Raw genomic sequence first — 18537 nt, 5'->3', positions numbered from 1 at the left:
CTTCATTAACCTAGTAAGCTGTCTTTATGGTGATCCATGAGTTTTCTTGCTTCTGCTCTTCCTGTTCTCTCCCCCGTCCCGCCGAGGAGGGAGCAGGAAGCAAGAGAGCACTGCGTGGGTGCCTGGCTGCTCGCCAGGGTCAACCCACCATGTAAAGGAAGGAATTTGCGTGAGGGTTTGCTACGTCAACCAAGTGTAGGCTTTCCAGAAACTAAGGGAAGCCTGCTAGCCTGTTCCAGTTTGCATCAAGAGAATTGCGAGGCTGAGTTAGAAAGTGAGAAAAAGGGTGAGCGGTACTGTATTTCAGACACTTGGGAGATAAAGAGTCCAGGTGGTTAGGTCACGCTGTGATGCCCGGTGATGTTTTAAGCACAGCACATGTTTTGAGAGAAAATAAGTGATTCCGTGAGCGATGGGTCTGGATTCTGTTTCTTTGGGGTTAGAAGCTGCACTGCAGTTGAGTTAGATGGTAGGTGCCTGCGTTTTGGATGGAATGAGATTTAAATCTCTCACCAGTCCTCATTTCCTTCCGAGGCTAGACTAAAGTCTCTGTCCCTCTGTGCATTCTGTTTTACACATCTCTTTCAGCAGAGGTTATTTCTGGGAATCCTGTTCTTGGATGTCTTGCTGTCCTTATGCTCATGTGTAGACGTGAAGACATGTCTATACGTGTGTGGGAGATGAATGTTGTGTGTGGGTTCACATTATGAATTTAATACAATAAGGTTGCTAAATTGAAGTCCTTTTTTGAAATTTGTCCTTCAGTTTTCAACAAGTGAATTAATGGGCCACAGGAAAAATTAAGAAAATAACTGCTACTTCTAAAATGTAAAAACCCACTACTTTTAGTTCTAACTTTTTTAAAAACAATATTTCTGTATTGAAATAATAGTTGATATACCTCATGAGCATTGTGGAGACAGTTTATTTACATTTCCCATTCTCTATGTAGTGGGAAAAAAAGTAATCATTTGCATTTTTTGAACATATATTTAGTGAAGTAGTCAAAGAAAATAGAGTTAGAGAAAGTTATTGCTAGAACTTGCTTTTTATTTTAAATTTAGTTGTACTTTATTGGCTAGCAGTGGGATACAAGGGAATTTCCAACCAGAATGAGTAATCATTTTCTCTTATAACTTGAAAGCAATTTTCTCTTATAACTTGAAAGCAAAGAAGACCTGTAAAAAGATCTGAGATGAAACCAAACTGTGAACAAGTGCAACTGCTGGTTTCAGAACATTTTGGTGGCTCATGAGGGGTTTTTGGTTTTATTTTTTCCATTTCAGTATAAATGTGGGCACACTCACCAGAAGTGTTGGCAGAGAGGAAGTAGTGGGTGTAACAGAGTCATACTGAAACCAACAGGTGGCACAGCTTATGCTTATATCAAAATCTTTAGCTTCAGATGAAATGTAACATATAGAAGGGCTAAGAGGACAGTATCCTCCTGTTTGTTCCAGACTGCTCCTACAATGTAAAATGTAAAATCCATCAGTGGGCTTTGCAAACTGTTTGAAAGATTCATGTTTGGCATGAACTTTACAGATGAGGCCTTTCTCACCTTTAGTCTGCAAGTGACCAAGTATAGAAGAAGATGCAGCAGAGAGAAGGTAGACTACAGAACATAGCTCTGATTGACAAGAAGCGTTCAGAAAATAATCTCGGTGCTTCTTCTTATCTTCTTTTGCAGAGCTAGCAGGCACTTTAAAATCACTAAAGCAAAACCCTGAGGGCTGATAAAGACAGGATCCAGGAGGGAACCCCTCCGTCAAGGCTGCAGTGTGTTCTCCTCTCGTTTAGTGAGGTCCACGCGCCTGCGCCAGCTGGGAAGCTGCATGACACCTCACAAGCGTAGCTGTGAGCCATGCCATGGAGACTGCCAAGGAGATGGAAACAAAGCGCTGGGCTTGACCTGTAGACCACTGATAGCAATTGGGATTGCTGCTGCCTGCAAGGGGTTTGTCGTGGGTTTGTGTAGAGGAATTGATTGATTCATTGTAGTTTGTGGGTTTCTCTGAGTCCCCAGGGATGTTTCACAGTGGGAGCAGATCCATAGAGCTGACGCTGGCTGTCTGTGCAGTCAGTTAGAAGGTGAACTGAATCAATTCTGGGAAGGGAGAAGGACAGGTTTGAGAGGATACGAGTAGAGGAAGATTTGGCTCATGCATTTGGAAGTCTCAGCCCTCTGCTGTTGTTAGTAGTGAACATCTGTCCTTTTCCTACTGAATCCATTTAGAGAACAATAGGCTCCTCACCAACAAGGGTAATGCAGAAAGGCAGTTGTAGAGCACAAAATTTGCCCAGAATCTCCTGGTTTTAACTCATGAGATTGCTAAACCATTGTTGCTATTTCAGTACGACGATCATCCTCTGAAACAGAGGTGAAAGAGAAGAGGAAATCTGTGTCTTTCTGTTTTTCTTTTCAATTTCTATAAACTTGTTTGTAATATGCAAAACAAGTTCCAGGCACGAAATATCTGGGAAATGTGCCAATGTGTAAACTCATTTCATTTCTATAACATTGATGACTTGAAGTTGAGTAGCTTGAATTCAAACTGAAGATCTCACTTCAAATTAATGTTAATTACATGGCTGATGGTAACTTAGTAAAGCCACTGGCAATATACCATAACTTTTAGCATAATAGTAAGTAAGCAACAGTAAGACAGTTCAGTTTTTGCTTAAAAGCTTTAATCAAAAAAGTGACAAGTATTTCCTTTCCTTTTAAAAGAATTTTTTGAATGCATTTACACAGCCTTTTTTTCTTTTCATTTTGGCCCCCTTTTTTTTTTATTTTATTTTAAACTTACAGTTTAGTGAACTGGCTAGCTGATTTGTTTTGGGATTGTCATAATTCCTTTTCTTTTTTATTTGATGTATAACAACAGTAACAATAGTAGACACCTACCTGTTGGATGCCTCTATTGATACATTTTAAAGTGCATGAAACCCATAGAAAATAAAGCAAGTTATACAGTGGAGAGGACACATCTCTAAATTTTTTGGCAAATACTAGCCAATCATGACAAAGTCTTGATTGTCATATTATCGTATTTCTCTATACTCCTTTCTGAAATATGTAGTAGGAAAGAGAAATTGATGCAAAGGCTGTCTTATCAGCAAAATCTTGTAGGAATGCAAGCTGAAGACAGGAAATCTTTCTGGAGGAAAACCAGCCATTAATCTGCTTACTTCAAAACCACGGGAATTTCTGTTGGGAAGTTATTGCTTGTGAAATCAGTAGTGGGACTTTCATGTATGTATCATATATTTGTTTCTGCCCAATTTTAGCAGTGACTGAAAACAGGTTTTGCTTGGGTCTGTTGCATGTCCTTGTGAAACCACTTGGCGGGCTTGGCAGAACTCCAATCACAACTCATTGCTGCTAATTGGCATTTCAGTTGGCATTGTTTGCAGTGAAGCTAGAGCTTAATAGGATGTGAGAAGTGAGCAACAGTCATTCTTCAAAGGCACTGGTCCCTTGGCGTGGCAGTGTGTGGACTCCCATGTATTATTTAAGTGAGTTTTTCATGTTTAATAGACTTTGTAAGGCAATCTCTCGCTTTTGAGCTATACATTAAGTTGTGATGCAGGAAATTGTTTCTGTTCAATCACGTTCTTGCACATGCTTCAGTGAATGCTTTTTAAATGTTTGAAGGTTTTGTGTAATCTTGATCCTAAGGAGTAACTTCTGCCTCCTTATTCTACTGAAGTAGTTTACTTCTATCTATACTTCTATTTGGCACTTCGTGTTGGTTAATTCAATGACATCTGTGGGATTTATTATGGTAAAATCAATAGCTTTTATATCTGATTAATCTGCTCTGGTTCATTGCACTGATCAAATTTAAGGGCCTGTAATGGGTATTTCATATAATAATCTCTAAAAGGGAAACTTCAGATCATATTGATTAAATCAAAATGATCAGATTCTCTTCTATATAATAGAAAGTAGTCTAACAAGTAACATAGCACTGAACATGTTCTTTCCTGTATCTGTCTGGAGCTGATGTTAGACATTATTGACTTCAGCCATCAAGAGGGGTTGGGCACAAGCTGAAAGCAGTTTTAACCGGTTTATCAGTCCAATGAGCAAAGAGCATCCTGAACGTATTCTCAAGTTCACAGGTTACATTTTTCAACATCGGTCTCAGTTTTAGTGCATTTAATGAAATGCTACATGGTACTGGGCATAGTTGTCATCCTGGGATCATTTTTATAAATTTTCCCCTATTGTAGGGACACAGAATATAATAAATACCCAGCAGGGAGCAGAATGCCCATAGTTATGTCTTTTTGTCTTTTTTAGGATAGATTTAGCAGTTGATGTAAACTGCTAGAAAATGGTTTCTCAAGAATGCAGTCCTGTGGAAGAGATGTTCTGGGGAGCAAACAAATTATTCCAGGCTCTTCTGAAGTGACAACGGCAGAATTTAGCAATTCAAGTAGATCCTTCCATTACTCTGTTCCTAATTCCTTAATATGCGTAGTGGACACACTGCATTTTAATCTTATTCCTCATATATTAGTTTTTGTGTTTTCTGAATATGACAGCATTTGCATTGTTTTGAAAAAGAGAAAATTAGTTAGTTAGGATTATATCTGTTACAGAAAAATGTTTACTGGACATTAGCATAAGAACAGATATTCATATCAGTCAGGAAGACTACATCTAATGGTGAAAGATAGAATTAGTGCTTAACTTTAGTGATTAACTTTAATTACATCACTCCAGTAACATTCTGGTACAATTTTCATAGGAAAGGTGCTAATCAGTTGTAAGTTTTAGTAATGCTTTTATAAGATTAAGAATTCTGTGGGTTTTTGAAATAAGTATTTTATAAATTTAAGGCAGAGTTACCAGGGTATGTGTTTCAAAGCACGTAGCAAAGTTGACCAGTCTGCTGCACATTACTATTATTACAACTTTGCAGTAAGATTACATTGTTGTTTTTCCCTTACTAGCCTTTAGCTGAATAGTTATCTTAGTTCAAACAAAAGATTTTTCCCTGTTCTTAATTTGACATGGCTTTCCCAGAGAAGCACTGAGTGATGTGGTCGAAGAGTCCTGTCTAATCAGTCCCACTCTTGTATTGTTACAAACCAAATTCCTTTTCCACTCCATTTGCCCATGTTTGACATGGAAGATAGCTTTGCATGTGGTAATTTTTAATGAACAGTTCATCATGCCCTAACCCAATCCCCAGAAAAAGCCAGGACCCCAGGGCACAGTTTGACAAAGTACATAAGTTCAGGATTAACATGAACATGTGATTATGTTGTATGCTATATTATTTCAATGACATGGTATGTATTATTTCAGTTGAACCTAAAATTTAAAATTACTTAACTTCTCTTGTAGTTGAAATATAATCTGTGTAATTGCCATCATTTAATAGATATTTAATAGTCAAGCAACAGGAAAATTACCTTTTTGCATTTATTACACGGGTCAAATTCATTTCTTGGATGCAGTATCTGTGCTAACCCAAGCCATTATCAAGGTTTCCTACCAAGGAACTGCCTTAATAGCATTTCTGAGTCTTGAAGAGCTACTCGGAGACACAGAAATAAAGGTTCTCTCAGGAAGGGAGTATGGCTGGTAGAAAGCAGGCTGGTGATTTATCACTCTGCACAGTCTCCGCCTGTTAAAGTTGCTCCTGTGGGACAGGTGAAATTGGACGCGTTCTTGGGTTCTGATTTCTTGGTTTTAGCTGCAGCAATAGGAGGGGTCCCAGTGTGTGCTTGTGTCTCCACCCTTCAACTGGAGGCTGACCTCTGGTATCAACCGTGCTGATGCCACCAACTTCTGCCTGGGAAGCTAGCCCACCATCACAGTTGGACTGGATCAGCCTCTCGGTCCATGAAACATGCCAGCAGCAGGGAGCAGCGGTGCTGTCTCTTGTGCCACCTCTGAATGGGAAGGGAGCCCCAGAAGATGAGTGGAGAGTAAAGGCTGGTTTTCCAGCAGTGGTTACCTCTCAGGATAGAGCTTTTCCTTCAGTGGAGGAGGGAGTTCTGCTTCAAAAACAGACTAAGCGTGATTGTGAGTCAAAACATAAATTTAGGTTGTAAGTATCCTAAAAACTTGAAACTCTCAGTGAAGTAAAATGCCTGTCTTATATGACTGCCTTAAATGTAGGCCCTTCTCTAAAACCACTAAAATATTTTATGCCATCTCTAATCTGATGATGATTTTTCTCTTCCTCTCATTTATCCCTTTGCTTCACACTTCTGTTTAATTCAAACTAATGCCAATACTCTTTTTTAGATAAAAAATAAGTAACACAATATATATGAGGAAAAAAAGCAATTGACTCCCTCTAAAGCATACTTAGATTTCTAGTCCCATTTACTTAAAATGCAATTGCTTTCTTTTGCCTGTTTTTATAATTATTTTGTTAGGATTGCGCCTAGTGTGCTTTCCAGAATGGAAATCCAACACTACTTTTCCTGCCAATTTGCACTGTCAGTATGCTTAACTTTTGTAAGCATAATGCTTGTGTTCAACTGTTGATTGAGACATAGTGGTGTTCCAGTCTTTCGTCTCTAAAGATCTGTGTAGAAGTCTGATTTGGTTAACCCGTTACAATGAGTTTAGAGGTGTTTACATATTCCCTAATGTATGTTTAATCACAAAAGAAAATTGCACAGCTCAGCACTACTTAAAGTCACTTCTCTGAAGAAGTCTGTTCGTCTAGAATAGCAGAGACACGCTCTAGTTGAAGCACATTAGAACAACTGTGTAAGCAAAGCATCACAGTCCCTTTCTCCCATTATGCTTAGCGTATTCACTCGTCCATGAGCATTAGCATTAACTCAGATTCTCTGAATGTATCGCTGTCTCGAGTCATGACTGAGAGAGGGATATTGCTATTATCACTAGCTATTGTGTAGGTCTGTAAGACTGTATGATAGAAGCACCCTTCCAGTCAACAAACTGTCTCACTCGGAAAAACTTGCTGGGTATTTTGCACCTTCCCCCTTGGTCATAAAAGATAGATAGTGAAAGCTTGGACTTTCACACAAACCTGAAGAGCATAGAAAGGACTGAGCTGAACTATCTTCTGGATTATACACAGACTAATTGTTTCTGAAGTTCCAACTAGGTATTTCTTACCGATTGTGTTGTAGGAAACAGGGAGATGCTTGTGTAACAGAGGGTATAGCGTAAATGAAAAGGTGTAATGAGGAAAGATTCCTGTTAGATTATGTGGATGAAACCCAAACAAACCGTACTGAAACAAATTAAAATACACCTATGAACTTCCATGTAGCTGAGATTTGCACCTTTTTTAAGCAGGTCAGAATTTGTTAACCTGAAGGAAACATTAACATATCCCTGCATGTGAGCCAGCAATGTGTGCTTGCGGCCCAGAAAGCCAATCGTATCCTGGGCTGCATCAAAAGAAGCGTGGCCAGCAGGTTGAGGGAGCTGATTCTGCCCCTCTACTCTGCTCTGGTGAGACCCCACCTGGAGTACTGTGTCCAGCTTTGGAGTCCCAAACATAAGAAGGATACGGACCAATTGGAGTGGGTCCAAAGGAGGGCCACGAAGATGATCAGAGGGCTGGATCACCTCTGCTTTGAAGACAGGCTGATAGAGTTGGGGTTGTTCAGCCTGGAAAAGAGAAGGAGAAGAGGGACAGGGCTACAAAGATGATCAAGTGAATGGAGCACCTCTCTTGTGAGGAAAGGCTGAGAGAACCTGGGTCTGTCTGGCCTGGAGAAGACTGAGAGGGATCTCATCAATGCTTATAAATATCTAAAGTGCGGGTGTCAAAAAGATGAGGTCAGGCTCTTCTTAGTGGTGACAGAAAAGGGGAAATGGACACAAGCTGGAACACCTGCCTGGGTGCGTTCCTGTCCAGCCTGCTTTAGGCGAACCTGCTTTGGCAGGGGGTTTGGACTAGATGGTCTCCAAAGGTCCCTTCCAGCCCCTACCATTCTGTGATTCTGTGACGTGCTACTGCAGGCTTTCAATACTTAACGGGTAATTATAAGAAAGATAGAGAGAGACTTTTTGCCAAGGCCTGCATTGAGAAGGTAAGGGGCAATGGGTTTGAACTGAAAGAAGGAAGGTTTAGATTAGACAAAAGGAAGAAATATTTTACTGCGAGGGTGCTGAGGCACTGGAACAGGTTGTCCAGAGAAGTTGTGGATGCCCCATCCATTAAAGTGTTCAAGGCCAGGTTGGATGGGTCTTTGAGCAACATAATCTAGTGAAAGATGTCCCTACCCATGGCAAGGGGAGTTGGACAAGGTTATCTTTAAAGGTCCCTCCTAACCAAAACGAATCTGTGATTCTATAATTCATAGAATTCTGCATTTTGCCCCTGTTTCTTTATTGCAGGAATATCTTACTGTCTATGTATGTCACAGAAATAAGGTAGACATGGAACACCTCACTGAGAGATATGTATCTCTCTCCACCAGACCTCAGGAAGGAGCTGATTTGCCAGAAAGGAAAACCTTTTCTCCAGAAGTTTATCTATTAACTTTCTTAGTCTGTAAAATGTACTCTAGGTCTATTTTACTGCACCTTTGCTACGTACCTGTGTGCACGTGTAGGGAACCTTTTGATCTCTAAATAAATTACTTATAACTGACTTATTTTAAAATGAAGATATGTTTCACTCTTAAAAATGTTTTTTTGCATGGATTGAGGGAGCAACACTTTTTAGCAGAGACATGTGCTGTGCTAGAGCCATAGATGTCAGCAAAAGGTTTGCTCAGCAAACTGATTTTAAAAGTTGTCCTGAATGTGACTTGCATTGTGAGAAAAGCATGAAAGTAAAAGATGCATCTTCCCTCATCACTGAAAAAATATTGTGTGGCTAATCATAGATGACAGTGAATAAATTATCTGGAAGACCAATAATAAGCAGGAAAAAAATCTCTTCTACCAGAAATAAATAACAAAAGCGACCTTGGCTCCTGGAAGCTATTAAGAGAATGTTGAATGGACCAAATTTTAAGACCCGAGGAATTGTAATACAGGTTCTAAGATGCACTTGTTAATTAGGTCTTAATATGTCAGCATTAGAGGATGTGCATGATTCCAGCCCACCCAGTAAGGCTATGAGAAGATGGTTGTTGTGAAGTGAATAGAGGAAATGTGTACATGATGATCCTCCCACCAGTAATTAGTTTGGAGTAGATCAAGCCCAGACTGATAATAATTGGATTGTGTTATAAACAGTTTCATTCTGCAAGCTTCTCTAGTGAACTTTATTTTCTAACTGATTCTCCAGTTGAGATAATCTATACCACAATACATTTAAAATGTCCTTGGTCCATTGCTTTGATTTTGGTCTTCATTGTCGTGAAAAATATGTAGCTGTTTCTTAGAGGATATGCTGCATCAAAACTGCTATTTAAGTGTCTCATATAGAAGCACACATATGCACACTCTTACTACTTTTTTGTCTTTTTCTCTGTTATTTGCTTACTGCTTTCTTCATAATGACAAGCGAAGCATGACAACAGCAAGTCAGGTATAGCAATTGTGCTAACATCAGATTTGCAGGCATTCTTTCCTGATGAGTGCTAAACCCAGCTGATGCTACCAGGCAAGAGCTGGCACCTTTTCTAATGATTGCCATTCTTGACAGATACGTAGTCTCTGTAGAGAATCAACGAGCATCACTTTCTGTATTAGAAAAAAAAGTGCGATTGCAACAGTGCACTCCTCTTGCTTTCACTTAGCCTAAGGATTGAAATTCGATGTAAGATACTACTTTACAGTCTGGTTCTTCATGGACCTTCTGGAAAAGTTGGTACACTATTACTGTTTACACTGACGGCTACTGCTCTCATCAGTGAAATCTAAAGTGAGCTAGCTGTTAAATCATTGTTTTCTTTCCTACATGTAGTCTTTTTTCAAGATAATTTCAATTGCTTTTAAAAACATGCATAGATAAGTATTCCAACTGTTTCTGTGGGTTAATTGCAGAATTAATTGATCGTGTTGTCTTGAATAGCAATAAATGTGTATTTTTTGTTGCTAAAATGTGCGTTCATTTTCATTGCTTTTTTGTTCTGTAAGGTTTGCAACTCGTGTTGCTTAAAGACTCTTCTGCAGGGGTTAACCCTGCTGCTGGAACAAACCAAGCAAGGTTCAACTCCTTAAAGAAGGAGGGTGCTTCTAGTAGAATCCATGACACTTCTTTGGAATTTTAGAGCATCTTTTAGACAGTTTTTCCTTTTTGACAAAGAGTTACCTCTCTACTTACTCTAGTAGGTTTTGAATGGCTTTATATCCATCTGGGTACATAGGCATTAAGCAATTTCACAGATCTAGTGTACTTTATAGTGTGGAGATAAAAGAGCATTTACCAAAGCTTCATGGCTAACTGATGACAATAATGTGGTGTCAGTTGAAATACATTATGTACAAGCAGTTTTGTGTACAGGCATAAGTGTTTAGGGAAATAGCTTGGATTTTTCTGAAATTCAGAATTTTGGTCATACAGCTTAACTTCTGTTCATGTTCTGGAATGCCTTGGTCATGACAGTAGTGAGCAGGGTGCCAGGTACCTCATTGCTAACCTTTGCATAGGTGTGGACAGCAAGACCATCTTGCAGCCTTGTAAGAAGAGCTTGGTCTTGTAGGCGTGCTCTGAGGACGCAATGTACCTGTTACTAGTTTTCACATGGTTACACTGCAGAAATCATTTAAGCAGATGGGAGATGATGGCGCTCATTCTCCTTTTGCACTGTAGCACATAGTACAGAGCACCTTCGAAGGCTTAAACTTCCCTCCTCCCCCATCTGACCAGATTGAGGCCCATGTTTTCTGCAGTCACACTCTGCGTCATATGTGTTGGGGCCTTTGCTGGGGAAAGGGATGTGGTCTGTCTGTCCTGCTGGAATGCTTCTACTTTAAAACCAAAAAATACATGGGCAATTTTCAAAGTCCTGGTTGATGAAGGAAGAATCAAGAACTCTGCAGCATAGGCATGTTGTATTTTGAAACTAATGATGGTTTAACACAAAAAATTGTTGTCATTGGTTCATCAAGGTTTGAAGCATAGTGGTTTTTTTTTTCCTTTGGGTCAATGCTTTTGTCAAATGGTTAAGGAGGTTTATTCTTCCTGTGATTTCCTTGTAAACCTAGGTCAATAATTTCTTTTTTTAGATGAAAACTAAAGGAGCTAGTGTGGATTCAAATAAAAGTATTCTGGTAGCTTGGAAATATTGCAGAAGTGGGACAGAACTTGAGACATGTTCCTAGTCTTAAACACATCCTGTTAATTAGTCCTAAAGGCTTTCTCCTTAATGTTTTGGCCTTGCTACCCAATCCTTCCAAGTATTACATACGGCATGTGGCTTATGGCTGCGGAGGATTTTAGTCGTCTTATGTATGAGAAAAAACTTCATAGGCTTAACTGGTCTTAAGTTTAGCAGGTGTTTCTTTATTCACTGGCAACAGAAGGGTAATGCTGCACTACATTTTGAGATTACTTTATCCTTAGCAGATTCTTTCCCTGTTGAGGTGATTTTCCAAAAGTTGATTAGGGCAACTTTGGGAGCAGATCATGCTAGAACAGTGGCACAAAGCAGAATAGTCTCCTACACCAGGGAAGGTGAACCATTTCACTTTAAGACAGGCAAAAGTGAGCTTTAATATATTCTTAATTATTTTGTCATAGCCAGTAAAGGCTATTCTCACAGTGGTTACAGTTCTCTGCGATGGCACTGAATGGCAGCCTGATGTCCATGCTGTCATATAGCTGTGGCAGTGCAAGGTATGTAACATGACTGCATTCACCATTGGTATCACTGGTCTTTTCTTTCTCTTTCTGAGGAGGATTGCTAGGCAGAATCCAGTCTCTGGAGCGGTCCTGGAAATCCACTTTATAAGCAAAAATTTGAGTGTACTTGGTAGTGTAAGATGAAGGGGTAAAGGAAGAAACCCTCCCCAAAAAATAACCCTTAATTAAAGTAGTGAGTTAAGTTTGCTAGAAAGTAAATGTCAGGTTTTAGGAGTGTTTCAGCTCTTCATAAAGTGTATTATTCCTTTTAATGAAGTGGGTTTTTGAAATAGCATATACAAGTAGTGTACATTGACAACTCTAAAGTAGATCTTACACAAACACTCAGCAGTGTTTCCGTGCTGGCTGTCATATTCTCAGTGTTACTGTTCAGACTTTAATTCTTTCACACTCTGGATTCCTTGTGCAGCCTCCTGCCCAAGGCATATCTCAGTAAGAAAAGGAGGAATAATGCATTTGTAATTAATACATACACATAAACTGAGAGGGTCAGTTGAAGGATTGTTTGTATCATTGACGTGATTAATCCCACTGCAGACATGAAAGCACAAGCAAAGGCTTTATTACTCAGTTTAAGGAAGTCAAATTTTAGTTAATACCTTCTAGAGAAAGCAGACACTGGGTCAGAGAACATAAAAGCAATTGTTTATCCCTCTCTAGCCAGTGGTCTGACTGGTGCCAGGTGCCAACACAGAGGCTTAGAAGAAGAGTTACAAACAGAGGAAATGTCAAGCATTTACCCTGTGATGTGTGCTCCCATGGCCAGCAGTTTAGCAAACCGGTGAGAAGGAGCTTCGTCTGCACTGCTGTGTTTGCGAACTTCAGCAATTTGTATCTTTTCAGTCAGCCGTTGTTGTCCAAAATATCCTGTTGCAATGAATTCCACTGTTCAGTGGCGTATTGTATTAAAAAGTCCTTTGATCTGTTTAATTTAGACCTACCACTGAATAACTCCACCAGGTCCATAGTTTTTATGTCACAGTGCTTGTGTTAAAGTAGAAATTAAATCCCTGTTTGCTGCCTTTACACGCTACATAGTTTTAGAGCTTTCTGTCATATCCCCACTTGGTTGTTTCTTTTCAAGCTAGTCTGTTTACTCACTCAGAAATACAGAAAATCTTCTGATTGCCTATGTTGCTTTTGTCTGTGTCTTGTTCTGTTCTACAGTGAGTTTGGGGAGTGCAATTGAGATAATATATTAGATCTTCAAGCCTCTTCCACTGATAGACATTCCTGAGTAACCCTGAAATGTTTTGTCTTCTTTCTCACAATCTTTTTTCCCTACTTTCTTATTAATGTTAATATTTTAACTTTTCAAATACCATACCAGATTTCTTTGAAAGCTCTTTTAAAAAAAAATATTCTCTCCATGGCTGCAGAAGGAACAGAATTTCAGTGACAGCCAAGTGTGTATGAGTGGGTTTACTTGGAGATCAGCTTGCTGCTGAATGAACAGAGCTTGGTATGTAGTCTTTTGGAGCTCTTCAGGGTTATAACTTGGATGTTTCCTCAGATTCAGTCCTGTCCAGAGAAGGGAGTTAAAAATCCATGGAAATACACACAAAAATGGAATTTGTAGGTACGGCAAATAAAGATGTTAAATAAGTATGCTAAATGATCTGGTATTTGAATGTAGTCCATCATATCAGGTTTTCCTTGTCTGAGATGACACATATCATTTTGAGTGCAGCCGTGGGAAAGCACATCTTATGTTTTAGTCTAATCAAAAGTCATCTGTTCCACAGTAGCAGAGTAAACAATTGTCATTTAAATTCCCCAGTATCCGTTTAATGTAATGATGATTGGCATCAATTGTTGCATATCTTAGTGATTGTAATAGAGTCTTGTCAGAAGATCATTTCAACATTAACTATTTTTAAAACAGATGTCTATGTTTTTCTGTGTTTAATTTAATTTTTGTTAGTAGCTGCAAGAAGTCATTGTACGGTAGCAACATGCTATTCAATTAACATTTCTTCTGCAGTCATACTGATAGTAGTACATCCTATTTTTGTAAATGTAAAGGTATCTTGCTAGGTATAAGTGAAATCTGGTGGTTTTGACTGTAGGGTAAGCCATAGGTGATATTTTGATCTGGCAGAAACGTGTTCAGTGTTTTTAAGGCCAAAATATTGAGGTTCCATAAACACTAGGACAAATTTAAATGTCAAGGCAATCTTTTAACAGTGATTATGGATGTAAAAAATTGATATATCTCATATTCATCAGGGTAGACGTTTACATCTTTAATTGTTTTTCTCACATTTTTCAGGTGTAGAAACTTTTCCACTCATAACTCCTTTTCTCCATGGTTCATTTCATTTTCCCAGATCATTACAAATCATATCAATTTACTGCTGACACAAGGCATAAGATCAATGTACAGTACACCTGATTTGGAACTGGTACTGCATTGTAACTGTTTTGGAGCACGGTGGTGAAGAATTGGTTACAACTATTGAAGTGTTGTATCAGTGATTGTTCCTGATCAAAGAAGGAATGTTTTATGTTATATTCTGCTCACGCTCTGTTTTTCATTTAGTTTCACCTTATTTGAAATTTCTTTCATGCAAGGTTGAGTTGAACTGTTGTTACTGGCTCAGGAAAACTGTCCCATAGCATCAGTCAGATCCGTCAACTGTTTGGTACAAAACAAAACCTTTTTAAAATTATTAGTGTAAGATTTTGCTTTTCTGGAGAGTGCTGTTAGCAGACAGGAAGCTTTAAATACTTAATCACAAGGCAAGTAATTAGAGCTTCACTTCTGTTTACTTCTGGAAGTTACATTCTTAAGGTGTTATATTTCTTATTTCCATTTACTTTCTATTTAGACAAGCAATCTGTTAACTGGGCCAATCAAGTACTCCGTGTAGGGCTGACTCAGTGAGGTGAATTGGATACTGCAGGAGGTCAAAGTTTATAGTAAGAGACTGTTCCCTGATTTGGCTGAGGAGGAGGTTAACTGGAGTTTTCTAGGATTTGCAGGCATTGTGACTTCTTGTTATGGTTAAAGCCTGAACTAAGAGCTTTTCTGCAGCACTGTGTTAAATAAGGTCTTACTTCTCTTCTAGGCAGAAGAAAGGTGTGCCAAAACAGTGTCACCATTTATGGTCTCAATTTAGAGAGAAGGAAACTTTTGCTTTTTTATAGTATAAGATGAATGCTTAATATATAAAATAAGTTTACAGGATTTATTCACATGAAGTTGTATGAGAGTTTCTTAATGTACTTTTTCTTTCTTTGCAGCTATTGGCTGACAAACAAGGTGCACATTAAACGACCCAGCACTGGTCTACTTATGTATACGCTTGCCACCAGATTTTGTGATGAAATTCACCTGTATGGATTTTGGCCCTTCCCAAAGGATTTACATGGAAAACCAGTCAAGTATCATTATTATGATGATCTGAAGTATCGGTACTTTTCTAATGCCAGTCCTCATAGGATGCCATTAGAGTTTAAAACATTGTATGTATTACATAACAGAGGAGCACTTAAATTGACAACAGGGAAATGTGTACAGCAATAAAGCAAATGTAAAGTACAAAAAGAAGTACAGAATACACACTTCATCATAAAGATGTTGTGGAATGGCAATGGGATCCCAGTGAGGATATGTTTCAATACCCACTAAGCCATCGGAAAAAGGAATTTTATCAGAAGTACATAACCAGCTATTATACCTGTAAAGTGCTATATAACTAAGCTATCTTGACTGCAAGGGTTCAAGTAAGTGCCACTTTCACTAAGAACAAAGCTTGAATGTATACTCAGTAGTGTTTACAGGATCCAATGACACATTCATCATGAATTAAAGAAGAAAAATACAGCCTGCTTACTGCTGACTTGCCACTGAGGTTAAGACAGACCACGGAAGAACTCCCCAGTGGATGGAATATATTCTTCAGCAAATAAACTAGGCTTTGGAAGAAAATATCATGATGGAATTGAGTAGAGAAAGTGAAGTCCATAAGATCAAGCAAATCAGTAAATGCCTTCAATCAGAGGACTATTTCTGATCTTGTATTATAACCTCAGCTTTTGTTGCTGTTTTTCTTATTGCTGTTGGTTAGGCTTTGTTGTTTTTAAGTATTGGAGCCCTTAAAGGATTTTGAGGATGTTATGAGTAATTGAAAGTATGTATCTTATGGAGTTGTCTTAGGAAAAAAATTTGAAAAGGTAGGAGGGTGGGGGGAAACATTAAATATTTTATTGTTATTGTGTTGTATCCTGCTGTCACACAACCCTTTACATCCCAATTGTTTTTGTAGCTACTGCTGTCAGTACCCATGACATGGAACCGCTCAGAGGCCATATTGATCCGTTTTTAAAGAGAAGTTTTTCTGTTGTCTTCAAATTTGAAGACATATGAGAAGGTGCCCTTATTTTTGGTACCAAAGATTACTCTTACACATTTTTTCCTTTCCTTAAAGAAATGACTTAGATTTAGTATGATGTTTCTTTGCTGCTGAAGGGAACATATTCTTTGTTATTTAAACTTTTAAGCATCTGAAAGCAAAGCCTCTTTACTGACTTCACATATAGAATTTCATTCTTCAGAAAAATCAGCAGGAGTAAAGAAATTATTTCATACATTCGAATATATTTATAAAATTTTTATTCCCGATTGAAAAGAAAACACAAAGTCTAAAGGAACTCGAGTGACGCTGGAACACGTCTAGAGAAAAAAAAGATCTAGCCAATTAAATGGAAAATGAAAGAATTTTAGGTCAAACAGTTCTCTTAAAACTTAAATTTCTAATGGTGTTGGATGATATCTCTCTCTAATATACCTCTTTTGTATCAGCTTGGTGTTCCAATGTGTAATTAACCGAAATAACACAGAGCTGCATTATCTCACAGTGATTTTTCTGGGCATTGTTCTTGTTTACCCATGAAACCAAGAATTCTTTCATTGTCTTCTTTCAAAATAGAGAACAAGAAATAACAGGAGGGTAGGACAGGATGGAGTATCAGTACAACATATACTAGGATACAAAACCTGTCTGCATATGATATGTTTTAGTGCTAATGGATGACATAAATGAAGAAAACCTTCATCAGACTAGGCTGTGGAGAAGTCTTGAAGATTCAGTGTATGGATATTTTCCTGTTACGTTTTCAGCTCTATGTTAGATCCTTATCTCCAAATATGATATTTGGTGTATCTAGTGAATTTTGAACTAGCTTGAGCAATTTCATATGTAGCACAACACTCACAAACATACTAGCTAAAAGTGCCATTTGTTACCCATTTTTCTTCTTAAGTTCTCATGTATGACTAGAGGTCTGTGATTATACAAAATAGTAGCTACGTCACTGCCTTGCAGTTTTGCCAAAAGTTGATGGGAAATAGGAAGTCATCCTGCTATATCTAAAACCCAGTAGCATCTTTCCGTATTCACCAGACTTTCCTACCCAGGACAGTCTACTTTGGCTATACACTAAGGTGCAGGATGTGGTCCTAACATGATCACCACTGAAACCAAGGCATCACAAGGAATCAAACAGCAACACAGGTTGGAATGTGTTTAATTTGTTGTTGATAAGCCAGAGGGTGATATTTGTACACTGTGTAAACTTGCAGTTTAAGACAAAAGTTATTTCCTTGGTGAAAGGTGGGCATATTCCTGCTTTTTCTGTTAGGGTTTTGCTGCTGTTAATCTTTTAAAACATATTTCATATACATTGACAGAATTTCTATTGTAAAGAATTCATAGGTGCTAGTGTCACAGAAGCTCAGAGAAGCATCTGTTTAGCTTTATCTTTTCTTCTGGGAACGTCTTCTCTCTCGTGTCAGACCATCAACAAAAATGGAATTCAAGTAAAGTGAAATGTTAACTGACGTGATTTTTTTTCACTTCAGGAAGATTTTAATACACCAATCATTATTTCTCTAAGTGCAAAGCAGACGGAGACACTCTAATTCCTATGGTAGTAAAAAGAAAAAAGTTACTTGTGTAAGTTGAATAGCTGAAAAGAATGAGACATAAATAGGAAGACAGATAAGAAAGTTTGCTTTTAGAAGTCAACAGATGAAGCAGAATTTGGCCTGAGCCTGTTTTGCAGGCTTCACGCTTAATTCTTTGCAAGTCAAGTTAACTTTAGTACACAAGCGATGGAGTCCAAATTTTTACCGAGTCACTAAATCTGGTACAACAGGGTGACACAGGATAAGGTTTCTCTGACTTGGCTGGGCACAAGATGTGACAGTAGCACCTACTTCCAAGACAACAAAGTTTGCCCATACCTTCTCAAGACTGGTCCTTAGCCTCATCCCCTGCAGGCTTTACACTTTCAATACTGCCGTCTGGCACCACGAGCCATAGTCTCATGGCTCTCTACTATCATCCACGCTCACCCTTCTTTTAGCAAACTCCCCTCAAACTGGCACCCTGTCGAAAGCATAGGACCCATCTCCTGTCTCACGTGCCTCAGCTTTATCCTTAGCTGAAGTGTAATGTATTGAACAGTAGGTTTAAAACGATCCTCTGAGGCAAGTAGCAGTTGTAGTCTTTGACTGTGCAGGTTTTCACAAACACTAAGAGTCATTTTATTCTGTTGCTCTTGTATAGGATCTGTGTCCATGTGGAGCCTAAAACTTCTGGGGCTCCCTGGTGTACGGTTTGTTGTGCTGCAAATTGTCTGTTTTGAGGTGGTTTGTGACTACCAGTTACTGGTTACTCTAGGGTGACCTGACACGGGACATGCCCAGATCTTCTCCTGCTGGGTTACGTGGCCTTGATTGTTAGCCCTCTCG

The 18537-nt window shown here is 38.7% G+C and overlaps 1 protein-coding gene across 1 annotated transcript in view; it reads left to right on the top strand.

Annotated features, from left to right (window-relative positions):
- Nucleotides 1-15993, top strand: part of ST8SIA4 (ST8 alpha-N-acetyl-neuraminide alpha-2,8-sialyltransferase 4) — a 51642-nt gene extending 35649 nt beyond the window's left edge. The window contains exon 5 of the mRNA XM_074166237.1: nucleotides 15024-15993. Within this exon, the coding sequence (XP_074022338.1) occupies nucleotides 15024-15306 (283 nt within the window). The 3' untranslated portion in view covers nucleotides 15307-15993. The remainder of the gene's footprint in view (nucleotides 1-15023) is intronic.
- Nucleotides 15994-18537: the final 2544 nt, after the last annotated feature.

Source organism: Numenius arquata, chromosome Z (genome assembly GCF_964106895.1).
Source record: "Numenius arquata chromosome Z, bNumArq3.hap1.1, whole genome shotgun sequence".
Taxonomy (NCBI): domain Eukaryota; kingdom Metazoa; phylum Chordata; class Aves; order Charadriiformes; family Scolopacidae; genus Numenius; species Numenius arquata.
The sequence above is the reverse complement of the archived record's forward strand: the minus strand, read 5'-3'. Positions and strand labels throughout refer to the sequence as shown.